The 20,039-nt window shown below is 44.8% G+C and overlaps 1 protein-coding gene across 3 annotated transcripts in view; it reads right to left on the bottom strand.

The window, feature by feature from the left end:
* Positions 1-104: 104 nt before the first annotated feature.
* Positions 105-20,039, bottom strand: part of ADAMTS7 (ADAM metallopeptidase with thrombospondin type 1 motif 7) — a 134,365-nt gene continuing 114,430 nt past the window's right edge. For 2 of the 3 annotated variants that reach the window (XM_020813218.3, XM_078380867.1), the window contains one exon: positions 8,659-11,707. In XM_020813218.3, coding sequence (XP_020668877.3) covers positions 11,550-11,707 — 158 coding nt within the window. In that variant the 3' untranslated portion in view covers positions 8,659-11,549. Of the gene's footprint in view, positions 256-8,658; positions 11,708-20,039 lie in introns of those variants that run through there. The other variant, XM_072982307.2, reaches the window with a different exon arrangement.

Genomic DNA, 20,039 nt, shown 5'->3' on the forward strand with positions numbered 1-20,039 from the left:
GGAGAGGGGAGTGGCGGCCCACGACCTCGGTGAGGTGAACTGCTCCCCTCTCCCAGTCGTCCCCGTGCCCTCAGTGGCCTCGGTCGCTGCTGGCTCAGATGGCCATTTGCAGGATGGGCGATGTCTCCGGTCGTTGCCCAAACTGCCCTGAGGGTCCCCACACTTCCACCGGTCTCCATCGTGGTGCTCCTTGTGGAAGGCTTGCTCACCGTGAGGACAGACAGACTACCTTCCATGGCTTTTTGGCCCACAAACCTAATGGAAAATTTTTAAAAAGTTAAAAGATTTACACACTAAAGCATTCCACACATTCTAACTTAGCAAAACTTATGTTCCATGTTGAGGAATTATGACCACGGTCAGGGATGCTGGAGGAAGGCCACCACTCCACGAAGATCTCATGTTTTGGTCGCAGAAGGACCTCAGGTTCGAATCGCTGTCTGCAAGTCACAGACGAAAGGAATCTCGGTCCATGATCCCAGAGATCAGGTCTCAGTCAGAACTGACAGAACACCCGAGAGGAATCACTGGTCTGATTGCATTAAAAGCAGCTCAAAATACGGGAGAAACATTGGCCAAGACCCAGCAAGCCCTTCGACCAGGCCGTTTCCACTCAATCTGGCTGTGCTTGCACAAGAATCTTTCAAAGTCTCCCCAGAGCTGGCAGCTGTGAGCGTGTCTTTTTCTCTTTTGATAAGAAACCTTCTCAGAAGAACACATTCTAACAGAAAGCTTATTGTGCAACCCTCCAGCAGCTCAACTCTTTGGCCAACATCTTCTGTGTTTTCAAACAAGATCAAATTCACGGCTTCTCTGCCACAAGAGCGCCTTCAGAACTGCTCCTCTGATGGCGTTAATGCAACACCCAGATACTGTGCTGCTGGAGCAGCTAAGCCATGACTTCAAGAATAGAGTGGTGCCTCGCTTGACGATGTTAATTTGTTCCAGCGAAATCGCTGTAGAGCGAAAACATCGTCAAATGAAATAAAACCTGGTTAATGCGTTCCAATGGACTGCAAACTGACTGTCCAGAAAAGATCCTCCATAGGGGGCGCCATTTTCCATGCCTGTGCAGTGAGGAATCCGGCCCTAAGCACAGCGGGGGGCCATTTTCTTCAACCGGCGGCCATTTTGAAACCTGACAATCAGCTGTTTTTGATTGTCGTAAAGCGAAAATCGGTTCCCGAAGCAGGGAACCGATCATCGCTAAGCGAAATTCCCCCATTTAGATGTAATCACGAAGGCCTCTTCTCCTCTGACTGGAGAGGGGATCCCGTTTTCAAATACCGGGTCCAATTAGGGGCTTCATCCTGGAGGTCTTTGGCTGGGAAGGACAGAGTCAGCTCGTACCAGGTCTTCTTTTCCTCCGCGTTCAGAAGGGATCTTTGTTTCAGGGAGGGGTTGAAAGTGGGGGATTCACCCGGGAAGTCTTTTACTGGGAAGAAGGTTGTCAGTTTGAGAGGGGATTGCTTTTCAGATCCTGGCTGCAGTTGGGGTCTCTTGCAGGGAGTAATGGGGACCGTTGGTGGGGTGTCTCCTTCTCTTCCTTGTTTAGAGGGTTTCCCCCTCACCCCAGGTCCTGGCTGCAGGATCAGATAATAATTTCTCAAATACTGGCTTCAACCCACAGTCTCTTGCTGTGAGTAACGGGGGTCAATCCACAATTCAATTGTGAATTCAATTCTTCTCCTGCTCCTTGACAAGGGATTTTCCTTTTCAGATATTGGCTGCAATTAGGGTGATTGATCCCAGAGATCAAAATGACAACAGATATTTGAACGCCTTCACCTTTTCCTTGTTGACAGCAGAATATTGGTTTTGGATAGTGGTTGTCTTATGACGCTCCACCCTGCAGATCTGTTTCTGGGAAAAGTGAGGACAGATCACAGGATGTCTTCATCCTTTCTTTTTTGATGGCAGAATTTTGATTTCAATGTGGCTGAATTTTAGGGCTTCACTCTGGAGGTCCATTTCCGAGGAAAACGAGGACAGGTTATAGGATGTCTTCGCTTCCTCCTTATTGAGAGCCAAACTTTGGTTTCCGCGAGTGGCTGAATGTTAGGGCTTCAGCCTGGAGATCATTTTCTGGGGAAAACGAGGACAGATTGCGGAATGTCTTTGTCTCCTTCTTTTTCTTTATTTTTTTGGGGGGGTATCACAAGATTCTTTAGTACATCTGATTAAGATATGCATAGGATTTACATGCACCTATGATCAGCATGTATATGGTTGAGGTCTTAGATATTCCATTGTAGATTTGATTAGGCAGGCTGTATTTTACGGCTTCGACTGGAGGTCTCTTTTGGGGAATCATGGAAACAGTTCATGGGATGTCTTCATCTTATTCTTCTTGAGTGGTAGTTTATTGTTTCAGAGAGATACTGTATGTTGAGGCTCCACCCTGTAGATCTCTTGTGCAAAACGAGGACTGCTCGTGAGACGTCTTCTACTCCTCTGAGGACAGAGGGTACTTTTTTCCCCATCTTCAAAGCAAAGAAGATCCCAAACAGGGTTGGCGCAAGGACACAGCCTTGTTTTACTCCGCTTCGGATGTCAAAGGGATCTGATGTTGAGCCATCAAAAACTACAGTGCCCTTCATTTCCTCATGAAAGGACCTGATGATATTAAGGAGTTGAGGTGGACATCCAATCTTGGGAAGTATTTTAAAAAGTCCGTCCCTGCTAACCAAGTCAAAGGCCTTTGTGAGATCTATGAAGGCCACAAAGAGTGGCTGTTGTTGTTCCCTGCATTTCTCCTGCAGCTGTCGGAGGGAGAATACCATGTCAGTGGTGGATCTGTTAGCTCGAAAACCACACTGTGATTCTGGATACACTCTGTCTGCAAGCACCTGAAGTCTCTTCAGCACAACACGGGCCAGCAGCTTCCCTACAACGCTGAGAAGAGAGATACCACGGTAGTTATTGCAGTCGCCCCTGTCGCCTTTGTTCTTATACAATGTGACGATGTTTGCGTCCTTCATGTCCTGTGGTACTCCACCTTCTCTCCAGCAAAGAGAAAAGAGTTCATACAGCTCAGTGGTGATGATTATAAGCAGCCCCTTATCTCCAAGAAGATTTATGGGGGTGCCGGAAATTGGGACGAGTACGAAATCCAGACAAACCTCTAACTGCTGAGCAGAGCCACTTAGATCTCAGCCAGGTCCTGTCTAAATTTCTTCCTCAGAAAGCCAATCTCCTTATTAAGAAAGCAACACACACAGACACATCCTTGAGCTATACTCAGAATAATCTGGCTCTGGAACTTTGGGTAGCAAACACACGTGGCCAATTAGACATTCAGCCAGTCTGTGCAAGAACTAACACCTGCAGATTTAATCATTACTGCTTTATTGAAAAGAATTGCTTTAGAAAAGAATTCAGTTGATAGTAAAATAGTTTAGTAGGTACATTTTCATTCAATACCAACGGAACACTCCACTCCCCCCACTCCAGCTGAAAAAATAATGAAATAGAATTATGCTAACTAACAAAAAGCATAAATAATCCATCTCACGTGTCTTGGGTCTTCAAAGGTTGATGCTAGATGAAAACCAGTCCATGGTAGGAAAAATAGTCCATTATGGGAAAAGCACGTGTCTGCCCCTTTCTCAGGCAAACTCCATCTTTTTCCAACTCCTCACTAACTTCCTTCTTCTTCCCAGAAGGCTTCATAAGGAACACCCCCTCCTGGGTCTTGTTGTTCCGCCTAACTTTCTCATGGAGCTTCAGTTGTTATCATTCTTTGTGGCAGAATTATTTTGACTATGAAAGTCTCTGCTCTCTGCTCATCTTAGCAACGAGATAACCAGAGAGCGAAGCTTCTCTGAAACAGCATGTAAAACTTTCCTACTACAGAGCAGACTTTAAATCAAAATGGATGCTATTGGGACAATCTTAGGACTACATATCCCATTCTAATACACATAAAAACACAAATCATCACAATGATCTCTTTACAACACTTCAAAACTTCAGCGGGGATGTTGTCCTTTCCAGGTGCCTTGCCAGAGGCAAGGGAATCCAAGGCTGCTTTTATTTCTGCTAAAGTTGGTTCACTGTCCAGCTCTTCCAAGAGAGGCAGGCACTCAATGTTATTTAGTGCCTCTTCCGTTACTACATTCTCTTTAGAATATAGCTCAGAGTAGTGCTGTACCCAGCGTTCCATCTGCTGTGCTCGATCCTGGATGATCACGCCTGTAGTAGACTTCAAGGGAGCAGATTTCTTCTGTATTGGACCTAAAGCCTGCTTGATACCATCATACATTCCCTTGATGTTACCTGTGTCCGCTGCTATCTGTATCTGAGAGCAGAGCTGAAGCCAATAATCATTGGAACATCTCCTGGCAGTCTGTTGGACTTGGCTACGAGCAGCTCGAAGAGCCTGCAAGTTGTACTCACTAGGACAGGCTTTGTATGCTGCTAGAGCTCTCCTCTTATCCTCGATGGCTGGAATCAGCTCCTCTGAATGGGCTTCGAACCAGTCAGCCGTCTTTTTGGTCTTCTTGCCAAATGTGGACAAGGCAGTGTTATAAACAGCGTTCTTGAAGTGTTCCCATCGTTCAGGTGCATTCGCATCAGCCGGGCCTGGAAGGGTTTCCTGAAGCGCTTGGGCAAATTCCTCCACTTTTCTTTGATTGCGAATCTTGTTGATATCTATACGTGGTTTTCCTTCCTTTTTAGTGTGATGCAATCTCTTTGTTTGCAGTTTTATTCTGCTACACACCAGGGAATGATCAGTGTCACAATCAGCACTCTGGTAACTGCGTGTGATCGTAATACTAGATAAGCTAGAACGTCTAGTGAGGATCAAATCAAGCTGATGCCAATGCTTCGATCTTGGATGTCTCCAGGAAACTTTGTGTTGAGGCTTTGTATTAAAGAATGTGTTGGTGACACAAAGACCATAATAACAGCAAAACTCCAGCAAACGTTGGCCATTTTCATTCATCTTCCCAATGCCAAAACGGCCTAGACAGGTGGGCCAAGAGTTGTGATCAGCACCAACTCTAGCATTAAAGTCTCCGAGAATGAACAGCGGTTCTCTCTCAGGGACGTTTTTGATAGTAGCTGCCAAATCGTCATAGAATTTGTCTTTGACTTCTGTTGTGGATGACAGTGTTGGTGCATATGCACTGATGAGGGTGACCAGTCCCGCTGATGAGTGGAGCTGCAGAGACAGGATTCTTTCACTCCCCACAGTAGGTGGAACAATGGATCTCAGCAGAGTATTTCTGACTGCAAAGCCAACACCATATTTCCTGGTCTCGTTCAATGGTTTTCCCTGAGAAGTTTTTTTCTTTGACAGATCCCATGTCTGGCAATCTCGTCTCTTGCAGGGCAACAATGTCCATCCGCAGTCTACTCAGTTCAATGTCGATAACAGCTGTCTTGCGCACGTCGTCTATTTCCTGCAGGTTGTCAGAAAAGCCAGGGGTCATTGTCCGAACATTCCAGGTTCCCAACTTTAGGGCAGATGTTTTCTTTTGATTGTTGCATGGTGCATGGTTATTGATCTGTTTTTCAGCTCTCTGACCATCAGAAGTAGTCCCTGGCATCATGCACTTTCTTTAATAGTGATTTACCATTCCTTTATGTTTGTACTCAATAAACTAAGTTTTTATTTTGAAAGTTATACTGGCCTTTTGTATAATTTATTTTATAAGGAATGGCTGGTGGCAGTAAAGTGGAGTAAAGTGTTTTAAAGTGACGTGACGACCTCCCTTTGTGAGTCGTGAGGAAGGCCGTCACAGTTATTACATAATGAATTGCTTTTGAATTATTCTTGTATGCTTCACTTTTTTAAATTTTGCAATCCACTGTATATTTAGGCTGACAAGGTGTCACCTGCCCTAACCAGTTGACCTAGAAATGGGACAAACCAAGCGATCTTTCTCCAATCTGGTTGCCCTGCAAATCTTTTGGAAACTCCCTTGTCTCTGACCCCTAGGCATACTGGCTGGGGCCTGTGTGGGTGAAAGCAGAGGACCAAAAGCAGGTACTTGGGTCCTGGAATCACTTGATCATTTGCCCTGGGGCAAAGGCTCTCCTATCAAAGCTTCTTCCCTGAGGCACACAAACAGCAGGTTGAGCCTGGATTGAACCGGACAGTTGCACTACTAGATGATATAGTTAGCACCTCATTAGAACTGGAGCTCCCTTAAGGGGAGAAAGACCTTGCATGAGAGCATCTCACTCTGAATGTTCCCATTTAGCTGAATTAGTTTTGGTGATTAGGTGTAGGACAGTAAACTGAGACTTCATTTCAGTCTCATTGTGCAAGTGTGGAACCTTGAAGGCCCTGACCGCCTGGGGAACCTTTTCATAATAGCAGGGAATTCTCATTTCTCTTAATATGTGATTTGACTTTCAGGGTGGCCAAGAGCGCAAGATCTTAGTGGCCTGTAGATTGAAAGCATCATTATTATAGACCTTAACACACATTCTGTCTTGGCTCAAGGTCAAACTATGTATATGTTAAAGCCTATCGCCAAGAAACAACACAAAACAAAAGGAAAGCAAACAAACAATCCCCATAATAAAGAAAAAAAATGTTATGACCCCTTAAAGACTATATTGTAACGTGAGCTTTTGTGGACAATTCACTTCTTTGGACATATTGAATTAAATACAACAACATATAGAGTTTATAAGTAAAACATTCATGCTGGCTTTGACAGTTGGTGGTGTAGGATTGTGTCTCACATATTTATGAACTGTGTTGGCTCTCCTTTTTTTGTTCATGCCCTGTGTCCCTTATCTGTTTCCTAAACAGAGTGGAGACAGCTCTGTTTCTTGACCTTGTTTTTCATAAGAAAGCAATTATTGTTCCTGTATTTAGCAGGTGGTGCTTATTTGTGAGTAGAGAGTGTGAGTTAAATGCTACACAGTCATGAATGGATGGATGGCTCAGTGGTTTAGGTATCTGGCTGCGGAGGCAGAGGTTGGGAGTTAAATTTCCCACTATGCCTTTTTGACAGGGGCTGGACTCAATGATCCATAGGGCCCCTTTCAGTTCTGCAGTTGACTTTTGTACATAGTTATTAATAGCTATGTACAAAGGTCAACTGCAGAACTGAAAGTTCTGTTATCCACGTTGACAGCTGAGACTTATTGTTCACAAAGTAAGAGAGAAATCTGAAGATTTCTTTCATTAGCAGAGTAAGTGTAGACATGTAAGCTGTTAGTCGTGCAATAAAGCATGAGAAGCAGTTAAAAACAAACAAACTTTATTCAAGGTAGAAGAGCCTAAACCCTACTAATAACTAGATAGACATGTGACCTACTTAGTGGGCACACAGGAGAGGGCCACAACATAATTATTATTTAGAGTCAAGAAAGAAAGGAAGCAAGAGTGACAGAAAGACCCTGAGAATATCAGTCTAATAATAGATGTAGGAGGAAGTAGAGATCAGAGAGTCAAAAAGACAGTCTTTGGCTTTCCTGCTCCCAAATTACTCTTTGTGGTCATCAGTGCTGGACAGATGCTAACAAGTGATGCTTGAAACATGCCAGGCCAATAAAATTCAGTTCATGATCCTAACATTTTGCCAGCTAGAATTCTGTCTGTGTTCTGCTTTGTGAATTCTAGCTCCTGTCCTCTGAAGACACCAGCCACAGAGACTGGAGGAACGTTAGGAAGAAAAACCTCCAGAACATGGCCAAACAGCCCCAAAAAACCCACAACAACCATTGGCCGTGAAAGCTTTTGACAGCAAAATTCAGTTCAGTTCAGTTCAGTTCAGTCACACATCCAGCAGTGACGGTGGCCCCTCGCTTCCTTCCAATCGCTCCCGCTAGCTAGCCACTCCTGACAATGGGAAGGAGGACTCCCTCTGCAAGGCTGCTGAGTCGTTAGCTGAACAGCACTCCAGGAGTGATTGGAAGGAAGAGAGGGGCTGCCACCACTGCTGTCTGGGGGTATTGGTATACGAATAGTGACAACCATTCTAGTTCAAGATAAGCAATATTGGTCCATTCAATTTATGTGATCAGTTTAAAATCTGGAGATGTTTAGGGTTGCTTCTGAATAGGAATTAAAAATAGTTTTACTTTCAATTTTTTGTCCACGTTCTGCTCTCTGAAAATAGATACGTGGAGATGCTGCTGTGTGTATACAAGAGAACAAAACCTTTAATCAAAAAACATCAGGTTGATCATTTTTCCTTCTCCAGAGATTTTTTAAGAGGAGGCAGGGATATTGTGGAATAAAAATTGACGAGAAAGCACGCAGATCTTATTTTACTGTATCAATTTAATTTTATGTGATAGAGAGCTGTGTTTTTCTTAAACAGTAATACATTGTATTGCTTTAGAAAAAAAGTTTTGTATTAATTCCTTTGTATCTGTGATGAACTGCTGAAGAAATTCCATGATATAGCGCCCATGGACAGCAAAGAAGAGTGTACATATAGAGATGTAGGTACATTTAAATAAAAGGGTCTCATACTGTGGGTAAAGATGAAATATATATGACATATAGCTGATATATAACTTGCTGTAGTGCTTCTTATCTTCCATGCTGAAAACCAGCTATATTTATTATGCACTAATAGCAAGTCAGAGAAGCTATGAAACACAATAATCTCTGGAATTTCACAAAGGATTGCAGCCATCAGATTTTAAAGACTCAGATAGATACACTTTTCACAGTTTGAAGGGTATATTTAACAAAAATATTTAATCACACAAAGTTGAGATTCAGAGGGAGACCAATGTCAAGACCAACCTTGAGTCATTCCTCCAATGTAGGTTAGAAAGAGAAGAGGGAAAAATTAAATATAATTTTTTCTTGCCAATGTACACACTGGTATGAATTACTTATACAGGAAATACAGCCACAATATTAAACTGTAAGTAAAGTGTAGGTTACAAAGACAAACTGAAACCACTTTATTTATTTATTTAACTTGTATGCCGCCTGCACTACCCAAAGGTCTCTGGGCAGCTTAAAACAATTAAAATACAGTAAAAAGATACAGTGGGGTCTCGACTTATGAACGGCTCGACATACGAACGTTGACTTACGAACCGCTCTCATAGGAATATATGGACTCAACTTACAAACTTAGATTCGAGTTATGAACTGTTTTTTTCCTTTTTTAAAAAGCTAAGTCATCTTAGGTTAAAAGGAAAAAAGAAAAAATATCCCCCTCTAGTGGCAGAAGGCGGAATAGCAGCTTCCCATTAGTTTCTATGGCCGAAAAGAGCAGATACGGATTAAATGGTTTTCAATGCATTCCTATGGGAAATGCAGATTCGACTTAAGAACTTTTCGACCTGAGAACTGCCTTCTAATACGGATTAAGTTCGTAAGTCGAGACCCCACTGTAAAACAATTAAAATGCAATTAAAATATATACCCTAAAAATTGCCATCAGGACCCACAGTTGATACTATTTCAATTAAAAGCCTTCTGGAACAGGAAGGTTTTGACCTGGCACCGAAATGTCATCAGCATTGGCACCAGATGAATCTCAACTGGAATGGCGTTCCATTAGTTTGGGGGCAACTGCCGAAAAGGCCCTTTGTCTACAAGCCATCCCTCTTGCCTCCTTGAGGGACGGCTGTTTCAAAAGGGCCCCCTGGCTAGAGCTTAACTGTCGGGTAGCTCATATGGAAGGAGGCGGTCCTTCAGGTATCCAGGGCCCAAGCCGTTTAGGGATTTATATGTCAAAACAAGCACTTTGAATTGGGCCCAGGCAGCAACTGGTAGTCAATGTAATTTAAACAGTATCAACTTGATGTGTCCCCTAGCAGCCCCATCACTCAGCAGCTGCGCAGCTCAATTCTGGACCAGTTGCAGTTGCTGGATTGTCTTCAAAGGCAGCCCACATAGAGGCCATTGCAGTAATCTATACAAGATGTTACCAGTGCGTGTGTAACTGTAATGAGACTCCACTCGTCCAGGTATGGCTGTAGTTGGTACAATTTCCGCAGCTGAAGGAAGGCGCCCTTGGCCACCAAGTCCACCTGGGCTTCTAGAGTTAGACTGGGGTCTAGGAGCACCCTCAAGCTGCGGATCCTGTTCCTTAGGGGGAGTGTAACCCCATTCAGGGTAGGGAAATGGCCCTCCAGCCTGTCCGGCAAAGCACCCACTAACAGCACTTCCGTCTTGTGTGGACTGAGTTTCAATTTATTAACCCTCATCCAGTCCATTATCAGGTCCAGACACGAGTTCAGCACAGAGACTGCCTCACCTGGATTGGTGGAAAACGAGAGGTAGAGCTGAGTGTCATCAGCATATTGCTGACTCCTCAGCCCAAACCTCCTGATGACCTCTCCCAGCGGTTCCATGTAGATGTTAAACAGCATGGGGGACAGTATCGAGTCCTGAGGAACCCCATGACATAAACGCCATGGGACAGAGCAACTGTTTCCCCAGCACCACCCTCTGGACATGGTCAGCCAGGAAGGAGCGGGACCACCGTAAAGCGGTGTCCCCAACTCCCAACCCAGCCAGCCTATCCAGAAGGACACAATGGTCAATGGTGCCGAAAGCCACTGAGAGGTCCAGGAGTATCAACAGGGTCACACTCCCCCTGTCACACTCCCAGCAAAGATCATTGTACAGGACAACAAAGACAATCTCTGTACCAAAACCCGGCCTGAAATCCAATTGAAATGGATCCAGAAAATCCGAGTACTCGTACTTTAGGTACTCTTGGACTTGTTCAGTGTACCAGTACCTGCAGTCCAGTGAAAAGAGACTGCTAACCAAAAGCAGGCATCATTAAGAGGTGGGTGGGGAGAATCACAGATAGATTGGAGCAGCTGGTCCAATTCAAGTTAAAATGAAACCTCTGTTTGGTATCTCTAAAGTAGAGGTGGATTGGCACTCCAGATGTATTTGAAATCCCATCAGCCTCAGCCAGTGTAACCAGTTGTGAGGTATAATGGGACTTGCACTGTAGCAATGTTTGGCAGGCCATACATTATCCATCCCTACACTAATGAAACCAGCTCAGTCACTTTGAAATAAGGGACCAAACTCAGATGGTTTGAGGTCCTCACATCAGCAATACAGAATATCACTATCAATGCAGTAAATATGTAATAGTAAAACTACACTTTGTTAGATGCTCATTTTCATAACATATAAAAATGCTTTGTGTTTGTTTTTAATGAAATAGTCAAGAGTTTTGTGCTGGCCTGCCAACACCAAGTGAAACCTGAATACTGTATAGTCAAATAATAGCACCAGAAGCACTTCTGAAATTATCTCAGAATTATTGCTCTTCCATGGTCATGCTGCTTTCCAACTCAAATATCAACTGCATGATATTATGGTCAGTCTTGCACACAATAAATCATATTTTCCTTTTGCAATATATCAGGGCCAGGAGATGTTGCTGTGGTATTCTTTAGTGCAGTTGGATGAGACAGCCAGAGTTAAGCATGATGAAAAAAAAGCTGTTTATTTAAGAGCACCACACAAGATCCTGCTGGAGGAAACCATAATGAGTGGCCAAGTTTAAAAAGCTCTGCTTTTTGAGGTAACTTTGCTCCTTAAGGCTCTTCATCCTCCAAGAGGTCCCTGAAAACAGAAGCATTTACTTTCTGGAGGCACGCTCATTTCCACGATCCCAATGGCTATGGTGGTGGCAGGTCTTACAACACTGTATGCTAACTGTTGGGAGATGGCACCTTCCTAACAGCAGAAGAGTCTGGCAGAAGTTGAAGGAGAGTTGGTTGCGCTGACAGACAAAGCCTAAGGAAAGAACACATGGTTGTAATGATTTTGGAACTAACATTTGGACTTTACCCTTTCCTTTCTCAGCCAGCCTACTCCTCCCTCTTTCTCTTCGTTCCTTCCCGTTCCTTTCTTCCTCCTTCCTAATCCCATAATCAGAACAGTCTTATTTCTCTTCATTCCATCATGTTCTCTTCTGCACATGGACACAGGCTGGTGCATACGCATGGTCTTGATCAATACTGGTGTCAGCCAGGGCTGGTCCCTCCGATGGAATATAGTTCAGAGATGGAGTTTTCATAGTGGAGGTGAACCACCAACTCCACTTTCTATATATTTAATCCCACTCATCCCACGAATGTTATTTGAATACACACAACCATGTCTACATTGTTTGCCTCAGTTACGTTATCTTTCTTCAGCTCCCTTTTTATGTTGTGTGTGCCACATCCAAATGTCAAAATCATGCCCAAATCATAAAAGTGCACGCATACCCAAATCTCCATCCTCTGTGTCAAGTTCAGTACACATTTCATTCTCCTAACAATTTGCACCACGAAAAAACCTTCACAGATTAAAATGATACAGCAATTCTTCCTATCCCTACTTTTTGAGTCCGCATATGATCCTCATATCATGAGGACTGAATCTTATCAGTCCCTAAAGAGGATCCAGATGCTGCTAAGGATGCAGATTAGAAAATGTCAATGGAGTTTTCCACTCAGTTGACTGGGATCTCCAAGGTTCAGGTAAAAAACAAAGAATTGTGTGCCATCTTAAAAACTAAACAGGTTTTACTGGCTGGAATCAGGATTGAAACCATGTAATGCAGATATATAGGCATAACTTTTCCAAGTGGTACACCCAGGCAACATAGATTGCGCAATTTAATTGCACAACTGGACACACAGTTCCTGTTGCTTTTAGTAATTACAGGGTTATTTTCTAAGATTTCTTCAGATATGTTGTTCTCTTTATTGTACCTTGCTCATTGCTGATATTATCAGTATATTTCCTTCCAGCCATATGACATAAGATTTGTGTTAGTTGGAGGCGGGGTTTTGTTGTGGCAAGAACTGGTTGGATTTCAGGCAAGCTCTTGAAACAGATTGGAACCCCTTGTTTCCAGGGCCCCCTAACTAGGGGTGGGAAGGATGGTCCACTAGGATAGCGGTCCCTGACATTTTTAGCCCTGCGGACCGGCTGAGGGCAGGCCCCCCTGTGCTTGTGTGCATTCGCGAAGGAGCATGCATGCTCTTGCATGGGCGCATGTGCAAAGGGCGGTGCAGCACTTGTGTGAGTGCATGAGCTCTAGTACACATGCGCAAAGGATGGTCCAGCACTTGTGGTGCAAATGGGCTGTGCAGGGGGGAGTGCATGTGGGGGTGGGGTGGAGGTCTCTCTCTGTGGTCCGGTCCAGCTCAGGCCATGGACCAGAACCAGGCTGCGGACCAGGGGGTTAGGGACTTCTGTGTTAGGAGAAGCGGCATCTGAAGCAGCAGAGATAACAAAAGGGGGGAGAGGAATTGGTAAAAGCTGGTTCCCCCTCCAAAATTGCATCTGTAGCATTCACCCTGCTGCTAATGAATATTTATGCTGAGATTTGCATGCACCAATAGGTGGGGCAGAGCTAAGGAAGAAGAAAAAGGAGGGAGATTAGAAGAGGAGGGAGGCAGTTTAGTTTTGGGAGTTTGGAGTTGAGAGAGACAAGTAGGCAATAGAGAATATAAAGGAATGTTGTTTTAGTTGAGAGCTAATGACAATGACTGAACTTTTATTTCTTGTACTGTAACAATAAACAATTCTACCTGGTTTTAAAATGACACATTTGTTACATACAGCACTGATGTTACCTGTCTGTCATGGGTTTGGAGGGAAAGTTCCATCCTATGGGGAGTGGAAGGCGGGACATCAGGAGGAGGGGCTGTACTGTATATATATGTGGAGCGTGTGTGAAGAGTTTAGGAGACGCTGGGATGTGAAGAAGCAGCAGCTGGGAAGAAGCTGGTGTGGGAGTCTGTGTGTCAGACAGGGTACTACTGTGTGTCAGTACCAACCTGATAGGTTCAGGTGTCTGTATGGTTAGCCAGAACTGATAGGTTCAGGGTCTGTGCTTCAAGTTAAGGGTTCTGTGTGAACCAAACTGTATGCATGTATGAATGAGACTAAGCCACGTTACTATATCTTATTCACCTAATCATTTTATTTTGCCTGTGTGTTGTTTTAAATAAACCTTATTCTTTTATTGGTTAAAAATCCATCCCTGGTCTGTGTGACTTCTTACAGGGAATGGTTGGTGGCAGCTTAGTTAACGTGTGGCAGATCCCAGTAGGTCTGGGTTTGTCACATTGATTGGTGTCCAGCGTGTGGGATACGACTGGTCCAGTTGTCCAGCGGTCCAGCAAAGCCTTGGCAAGTGTGCCCAGAGCAAGGGGGGTCTAGTCAGGGACAATCTGAGGCGCGTAGGTAATCTTCTAGGTGTACCTCACGGGGAGGTGCGCTAGTAGAAGAACGTGCCAACTGGGGAGACTAGATTAGGGTGCTCTGAGGCAGCCTGTTTTGGCGGGAAAAAGCTGAGGCAAAACTGTGAAATAGCAGTGAGCTAGCTTGTCTGCTGAGAGGCCCAGCAGAAGGGGGTAGACTCTAGCTCGCAACTGTTGCAAGTTAGTGCTGAAAGGACAGCAGCAATCTATAGGGAAAGCTGGTTCTGAGGCAAAAGAAAAAAAAAAGTGGTCGTTTTATTTTGAGGCTTGACTTTTTGAAGCAGCCTGTGCTGGGGGGGGATTATGCCCTTGACTCGAAGCCAAATGGCAGAAATGGGTGAAGTGAAAGACCCCCAGGTTGACCAAGGTTCTGAGGATGAATTTGGCTCAGTGCAAGGTGACAGCACGGGAGAACTGACCTCAGAACTCAGAAAAATGCTCCTAGCCCAACAGCATGAACTGAAGATGAGGGAATTAGACTTAAGAGAAAGATCTGAAATCAGTCAGGCAGAGGCAGATGCCAAGAAAAGGGGAATGGCCATGAGGATGAAAGAGATGGAACTGGAACACAGAATGAGAATGGCACAATTAAAATTAACATTCCTAAATAAGAAAAATAACAATTTATCAGTTGAAGAAATTTCGGAAAGAGAAAAGTATGAGGCTGAGGTCAGACAAAGTGAGCAAGATTTTGAAAAATATAATCAGCAAAAAGACATTAAGTTAAAAGAAATCAGAGATAAGACTGAAGAAAAAGTAAAAGAGATAAAAGCTAGGGCTGAGGAAGAAAGTTTACAGATCAGGGCTGAGTTTGAGGCTAAGCAAAAGGAGCTAGAAAAGAAACCAAAAGAAGGCACACAGGTTAAGGCACAACGTCAAAACCTGAATTATTCTGAAGAAAACATGAGGGAAACATGGGACCCTAAGTACTCCAAAGGGTTAGTTCAGGGCCCGCCAAAAATGGGCGGCCATTCTGTTGATAAAACTTCTGGGCAGAGCCAGTCCAGGAACCAGATTTTGGAGGGAAAACCAAAATCAGAGGAGAAAGACTCCAAGTACAGCAGAAAATGTTATTTCTGTCAGGGAAAGGGCCATCTAATCTCAGGGTGTGAGAAATGGAAGCAGATAAAAGGAAATGTGCCTCAGGATTCGAGTGGAACCAAGCCAAAAGCTGTGTTCTGTGTCCAGAAAGAGCAAGGCTCATTGTCACTGAGGGAGCCTGTTGCCATGGCTACTCAATCTGGAACAGCTACATCTGCTGATCAGGCTGAGGAAAATGGTCCTCTTGTGGAGGTCAAGCGATGCTTGCTTGTGAGAACAGATTCTCAGTTGTTTGAAACCGCAGGGGGGGGACGTAGGAATACTTGACCATCAGTATCGGGGGCTGCGGGACACTTGTTCTCAGGTGACCCTGTGCCATCCAGATATTATTCCTAGGGAGTATATAATCCCAAATGAGAGCATGAAGGTGGCAGGGATTGAGGGGCAGGTGATCTCACTGCCAGTAGCGGAGGTACCTGTGAACTTCCAAGGCTGGAGGGGAGTTTGGCGGCTAGCGATTTCATCGACTCTGCCAGCAGCCGTGCTCGTGGGAAATGACCTGGCTGAACATGTGAAACGGGTGCTAGTGATTACACGTTCACAAGCCACCACGGGGACAGTTCAGGGGGGTAATGATGAGCCAGAGACGGAAGCAGAGGGGAGTTCAGAAGCTGTGGTGGAAACCTTAACCACAGACAGCCGATTTGGCCAAGAGCAAAAGGCAGACGCCACTCTCCAAAAGTGTTTTGAACAGGTGACTGACGCCCAGCTAACACCTGAAACCCCAGTGAGATTTCTAGAGAAAAAGGGGATTTTGTATAGAGAGGCCCTGAGGGATATCTCAAAAGGGGGAGATGGGATCCGAAGTCAGCTAGTGGTACCTGAAAAGTATCGCCCCATGATCTTACAAAGGGGGCACTCTGACATGTTTGCTGCGCACTTAGGGGTGAACAAAACACAGCAGAGAATCACACAGAATTTCTACTGGCCTGACATAGGGAAGCAGATCAGGGAGTTCTGGAAACAATGTGATGTGTGTCAAAGGCAGGGGAATAGCCGCGATAGGACCAAAGCAAAGTTGTGCCCTTTGCCTGTGATTGACACTCCGTTCAAATGCATAGGGGTGGATATTGTGGGACCTTTGCCCAAGGCCACAAAGAGGGGAAACAGGTTCATTCTCACCATTGTGGACCATGGCACGAGGTACCCTGAAGCCATACCCTTGACTAACATTGAAACTAACACAGTGGCAGATGCCTTGGTGGGGTATATGTCCAGGATGGGATTTGCCTCAGAAATAATCACAGATTTGGGCGCATCGTTCACATCAAAGCTCATGAAACGCTTATGGCAAATCTGTGGAATTAAGCACAAGGAAACCACTGCTTATCATCCTGAAAGTAATGGGTTAACTGAGAAGTTCAATGGGACTCTAAGGCGCATGATTAGGGCTTACTTGGCAGAGAATCCAAACAATTGGGACCAGAAGCTGCAATCCCTTTTGTTTGCTTATCGATCAGTGCCACAAGCCAGTACCGGGTTCAGTCCATTTGAACTTTTATTTGGGAAAAGGGTGAAAGGGCCCCTTGATTTGATCAAACAAAATTGGGAGCAGATCACCCAGGATGACCCACAGGATGTTGTGACAGATATAGACTCTTTAAGGAAGGACCTAAAGAGAAACCTAGAGCTAGCAGCAGAGACCCTGCAAGCTCAAAAGGTCAGAAAGAAAGCTTGGGATGACCAGAAAGCCGGGGAGAGGCACTTTGACCCAGGGGAGGAAGTGCTGTGGCCTGGGCCCTGCAGAGAGAGCAAACTGCAGCTGGGTATCCCAGAAAGAAAATACTTGGGTCACATGGTAGGGGGAGGAGTGATAAAACCCCTGGAGGCCAAAATAGAAGCAGTTCGTGATTGGCCTAGACCCACCACCAAGAGAAAAGTCAAATCATTTCTTGGGTTGGTGGGCTACTACAGAAAGTTCATCCCGAGGTTTAGCGAGATTGCAGCTCCGCTGACCGATCTGACGAGGAAGAAGGCTGATGACCGCATCCCGTGGACCAGCGACTGTGAGGAGGCGTTCCAGAGGTTGAAGCAGGCGCTAATCAACTATCCAGTGCTGCGTGCTCCAGACTTCGACCGGGAGTTCATCATCTACACCGATGCGTCTAACAGCGGGGTAGGAGCAGTTCTGTGCCAGGAGGATGAGAATGGTGACCAGCATCCAGTGTCCTACCTGAGTAGGAAACTCCAAAAAGGTGAGAGACATTTGGCAACCGTGGAGAAGGAGTGTTTGGCCATAGTCTACGCGATCCAGAAGGCCAAGCCTTACATCTGGAGAAGACATTTTACTCTGTGCACTGACCATTCACCACTGCAATGGTTAAAGACAATGAAAACCCACAATAGCAAACTTATGAGGTGGGCTTTAAACTTGCAGGACTATGACTTTGAAGTGAAGGTGGTCAGAGGGTCAGTGAACTGTGTTGCTGATGCCTTGTCAAGAAGACCTGAAGAATGAAGACGGCGAAAGAAACATGGACTATGTATATATATTGATGACAAAAAGTTAAATGTACCTGTTTTTTGAACTTGGTTTGTATGAATAAAGGTAAATTGATGTAATGTATATGGTAAATGTTTAAATGCCTAATTGCTATGGTTAACTTAGAATGTAAGTATAAGTAAGTATGATATGGTATGTATAACTGTTGTTGTGTGTTTTGTCCAGGTTGTTTTTTGGGAAAAAGCACCTTAGCTTTCCCCCTACAAAACAACTTATAAAGAGGGGAGGTGTTACATACAGCACTGATGTTACCTGTCTGTCATGGGTTTGGAGGGAAAGTTCCATCCTATGGGGAGTGGAAGGCGGGACATCAGGAGGAGGGGCTGTACTGTATATATATGTGGAGCGTGTGTGAAGAGTTTAGGAGACGCTGGGATGTGAAGAAGCAGCAGCTGGGAAGAAGCTGGTGTGGGAGTCTGTGTGTCAGACAGGGTACTACTGTGTGTCAGTACCAACCTGATAGGTTCAGGTGTCTGTATGGTTAGCCAGAACTGATAGGTTCAGGGTCTGTGCTTCAAGTTAAGGGTTCTGTGTGAACCAAACTGTATGCATGTATGAATGAGACTAAGCCACGTTACTATATCTTATTCACCTAATCATTTTATTTTGCCTGTGTGTTGTTTTAAATAAACCTTATTCTTTTATTGGTTAAAAATCCATCCCTGGTCTGTGTGACTTCTTACAGGGAATGGTTGGTGGCAGCTTAGTTAACGTGTGGCAGATCCCAGTAGGTCTGGGTTTGTCACATTGATTGGTGTCCAGCGTGTGGGATACGACTGGTCCAGTTGTCCAGCGGTCCAGCAAAGCCTTGGCAAGTGTGCCCAGAGCAAGGGGGGTCTAGTCAGGGACAATCTGAGGCGCGTAGGTAATCTTCTAGGTGTACCTCACGGGGAGGTGCGCTAGTAGAAGAACGTGCCAACTGGGGAGACTAGATTAGGGTGCTCTGAGGCAGCCTGTTTTGGCGGGAAAAAGCTGAGGCAAAACTGTGAAATAGCAGTGAGCTAGCTTGTCTGCTGAGAGGCCCAGCAGAAGGGGGTAGACTCTAGCTCGCAACTGTTGCAAGTTAGTGCTGAAAGGACAGCAGCAATCTATAGGGAAAGCTGGTTCTGAGGCAAAAGAAAAAAAAAAGTGGTCGTTTTATTTTGAGGCTTGACTTTTTGAAGCAGCCTGTGCTGGGGGGGGATTATGCCCTTGACTCGAAGCCAAATGGCAGAAATGGGTGAAGTGAAAGACCCCCAGGTTGACCAAGGTTCTGAGGATGAATTTGGCTCAGTGCAAGGTGACAGCACGGGAGAACTGACCTCAGAACTCAGAAAAATGCTCCTAGCCCAACAGCATGAACTGAAGATGAGGGAATTAGACTTAAGAGAAAGATCTGAAATCAGTCAGGCAGAGGCAGATGCCAAGAAAAGGGGAATGGCCATGAGGATGAAAGAGATGGAACTGGAACACAGAATGAGAATGGCACAATTAAAATTAACATTCCTAAATAAGAAAAATAACAATTTATCAGTTGAAGAAATTTCGGAAAGAGAAAAGTATGAGGCTGAGGTCAGACAAAGTGAGCAAGATTTTGAAAAATATAATCAGCAAAAAGACATTAAGTTAAAAGAAATCAGAGATAAGACTGAAGAAAAAGTAAAAGAGATAAAAGCTAGGGCTGAGGAAGAAAGTTTACAGATCAGGGCTGAGTTTGAGGCTAAGCAAAAGGAGCTAGAAAAGAAACCAAAAGAAGGCACACAGGTTAAGGCACAACGTCAAAACCTGAATTATTCTGAAGAAAACATGAGGGAAACATGGGACCCTAAGTACTCCAAAGGGTTAGTTCAGGGCCCGCCAAAAATGGGCGGCCATTCTGTTGATAAAACTTCTGGGCAGAGCCAGTCCAGGAACCAGATTTTGGAGGGAAAACCAAAATCAGAGGAGAAAGACTCCAAGTACAGCAGAAAATGTTATTTCTGTCAGGGAAAGGGCCATCTAATCTCAGGGTGTGAGAAATGGAAGCAGATAAAAGGAAATGTGCCTCAGGATTCGAGTGGAACCAAGCCAAAAGCTGTGTTCTGTGTCCAGAAAGAGCAAGGCTCATTGTCACTGAGGGAGCCTGTTGCCATGGCTACTCAATCTGGAACAGCTACATCTGCTGATCAGGCTGAGGAAAATGGTCCTCTTGTGGAGGTCAAGCGATGCTTGCTTGTGAGAACAGATTCTCAGTTGTTTGAAACCGCAGGGGGGGGACGTAGGAATACTTGACCATCAGTATCGG

Source organism: Pogona vitticeps, chromosome 12 (genome assembly GCF_051106095.1).
Source record: "Pogona vitticeps strain Pit_001003342236 chromosome 12, PviZW2.1, whole genome shotgun sequence".
NCBI classification, from domain to species: domain Eukaryota; kingdom Metazoa; phylum Chordata; class Lepidosauria; order Squamata; family Agamidae; genus Pogona; species Pogona vitticeps.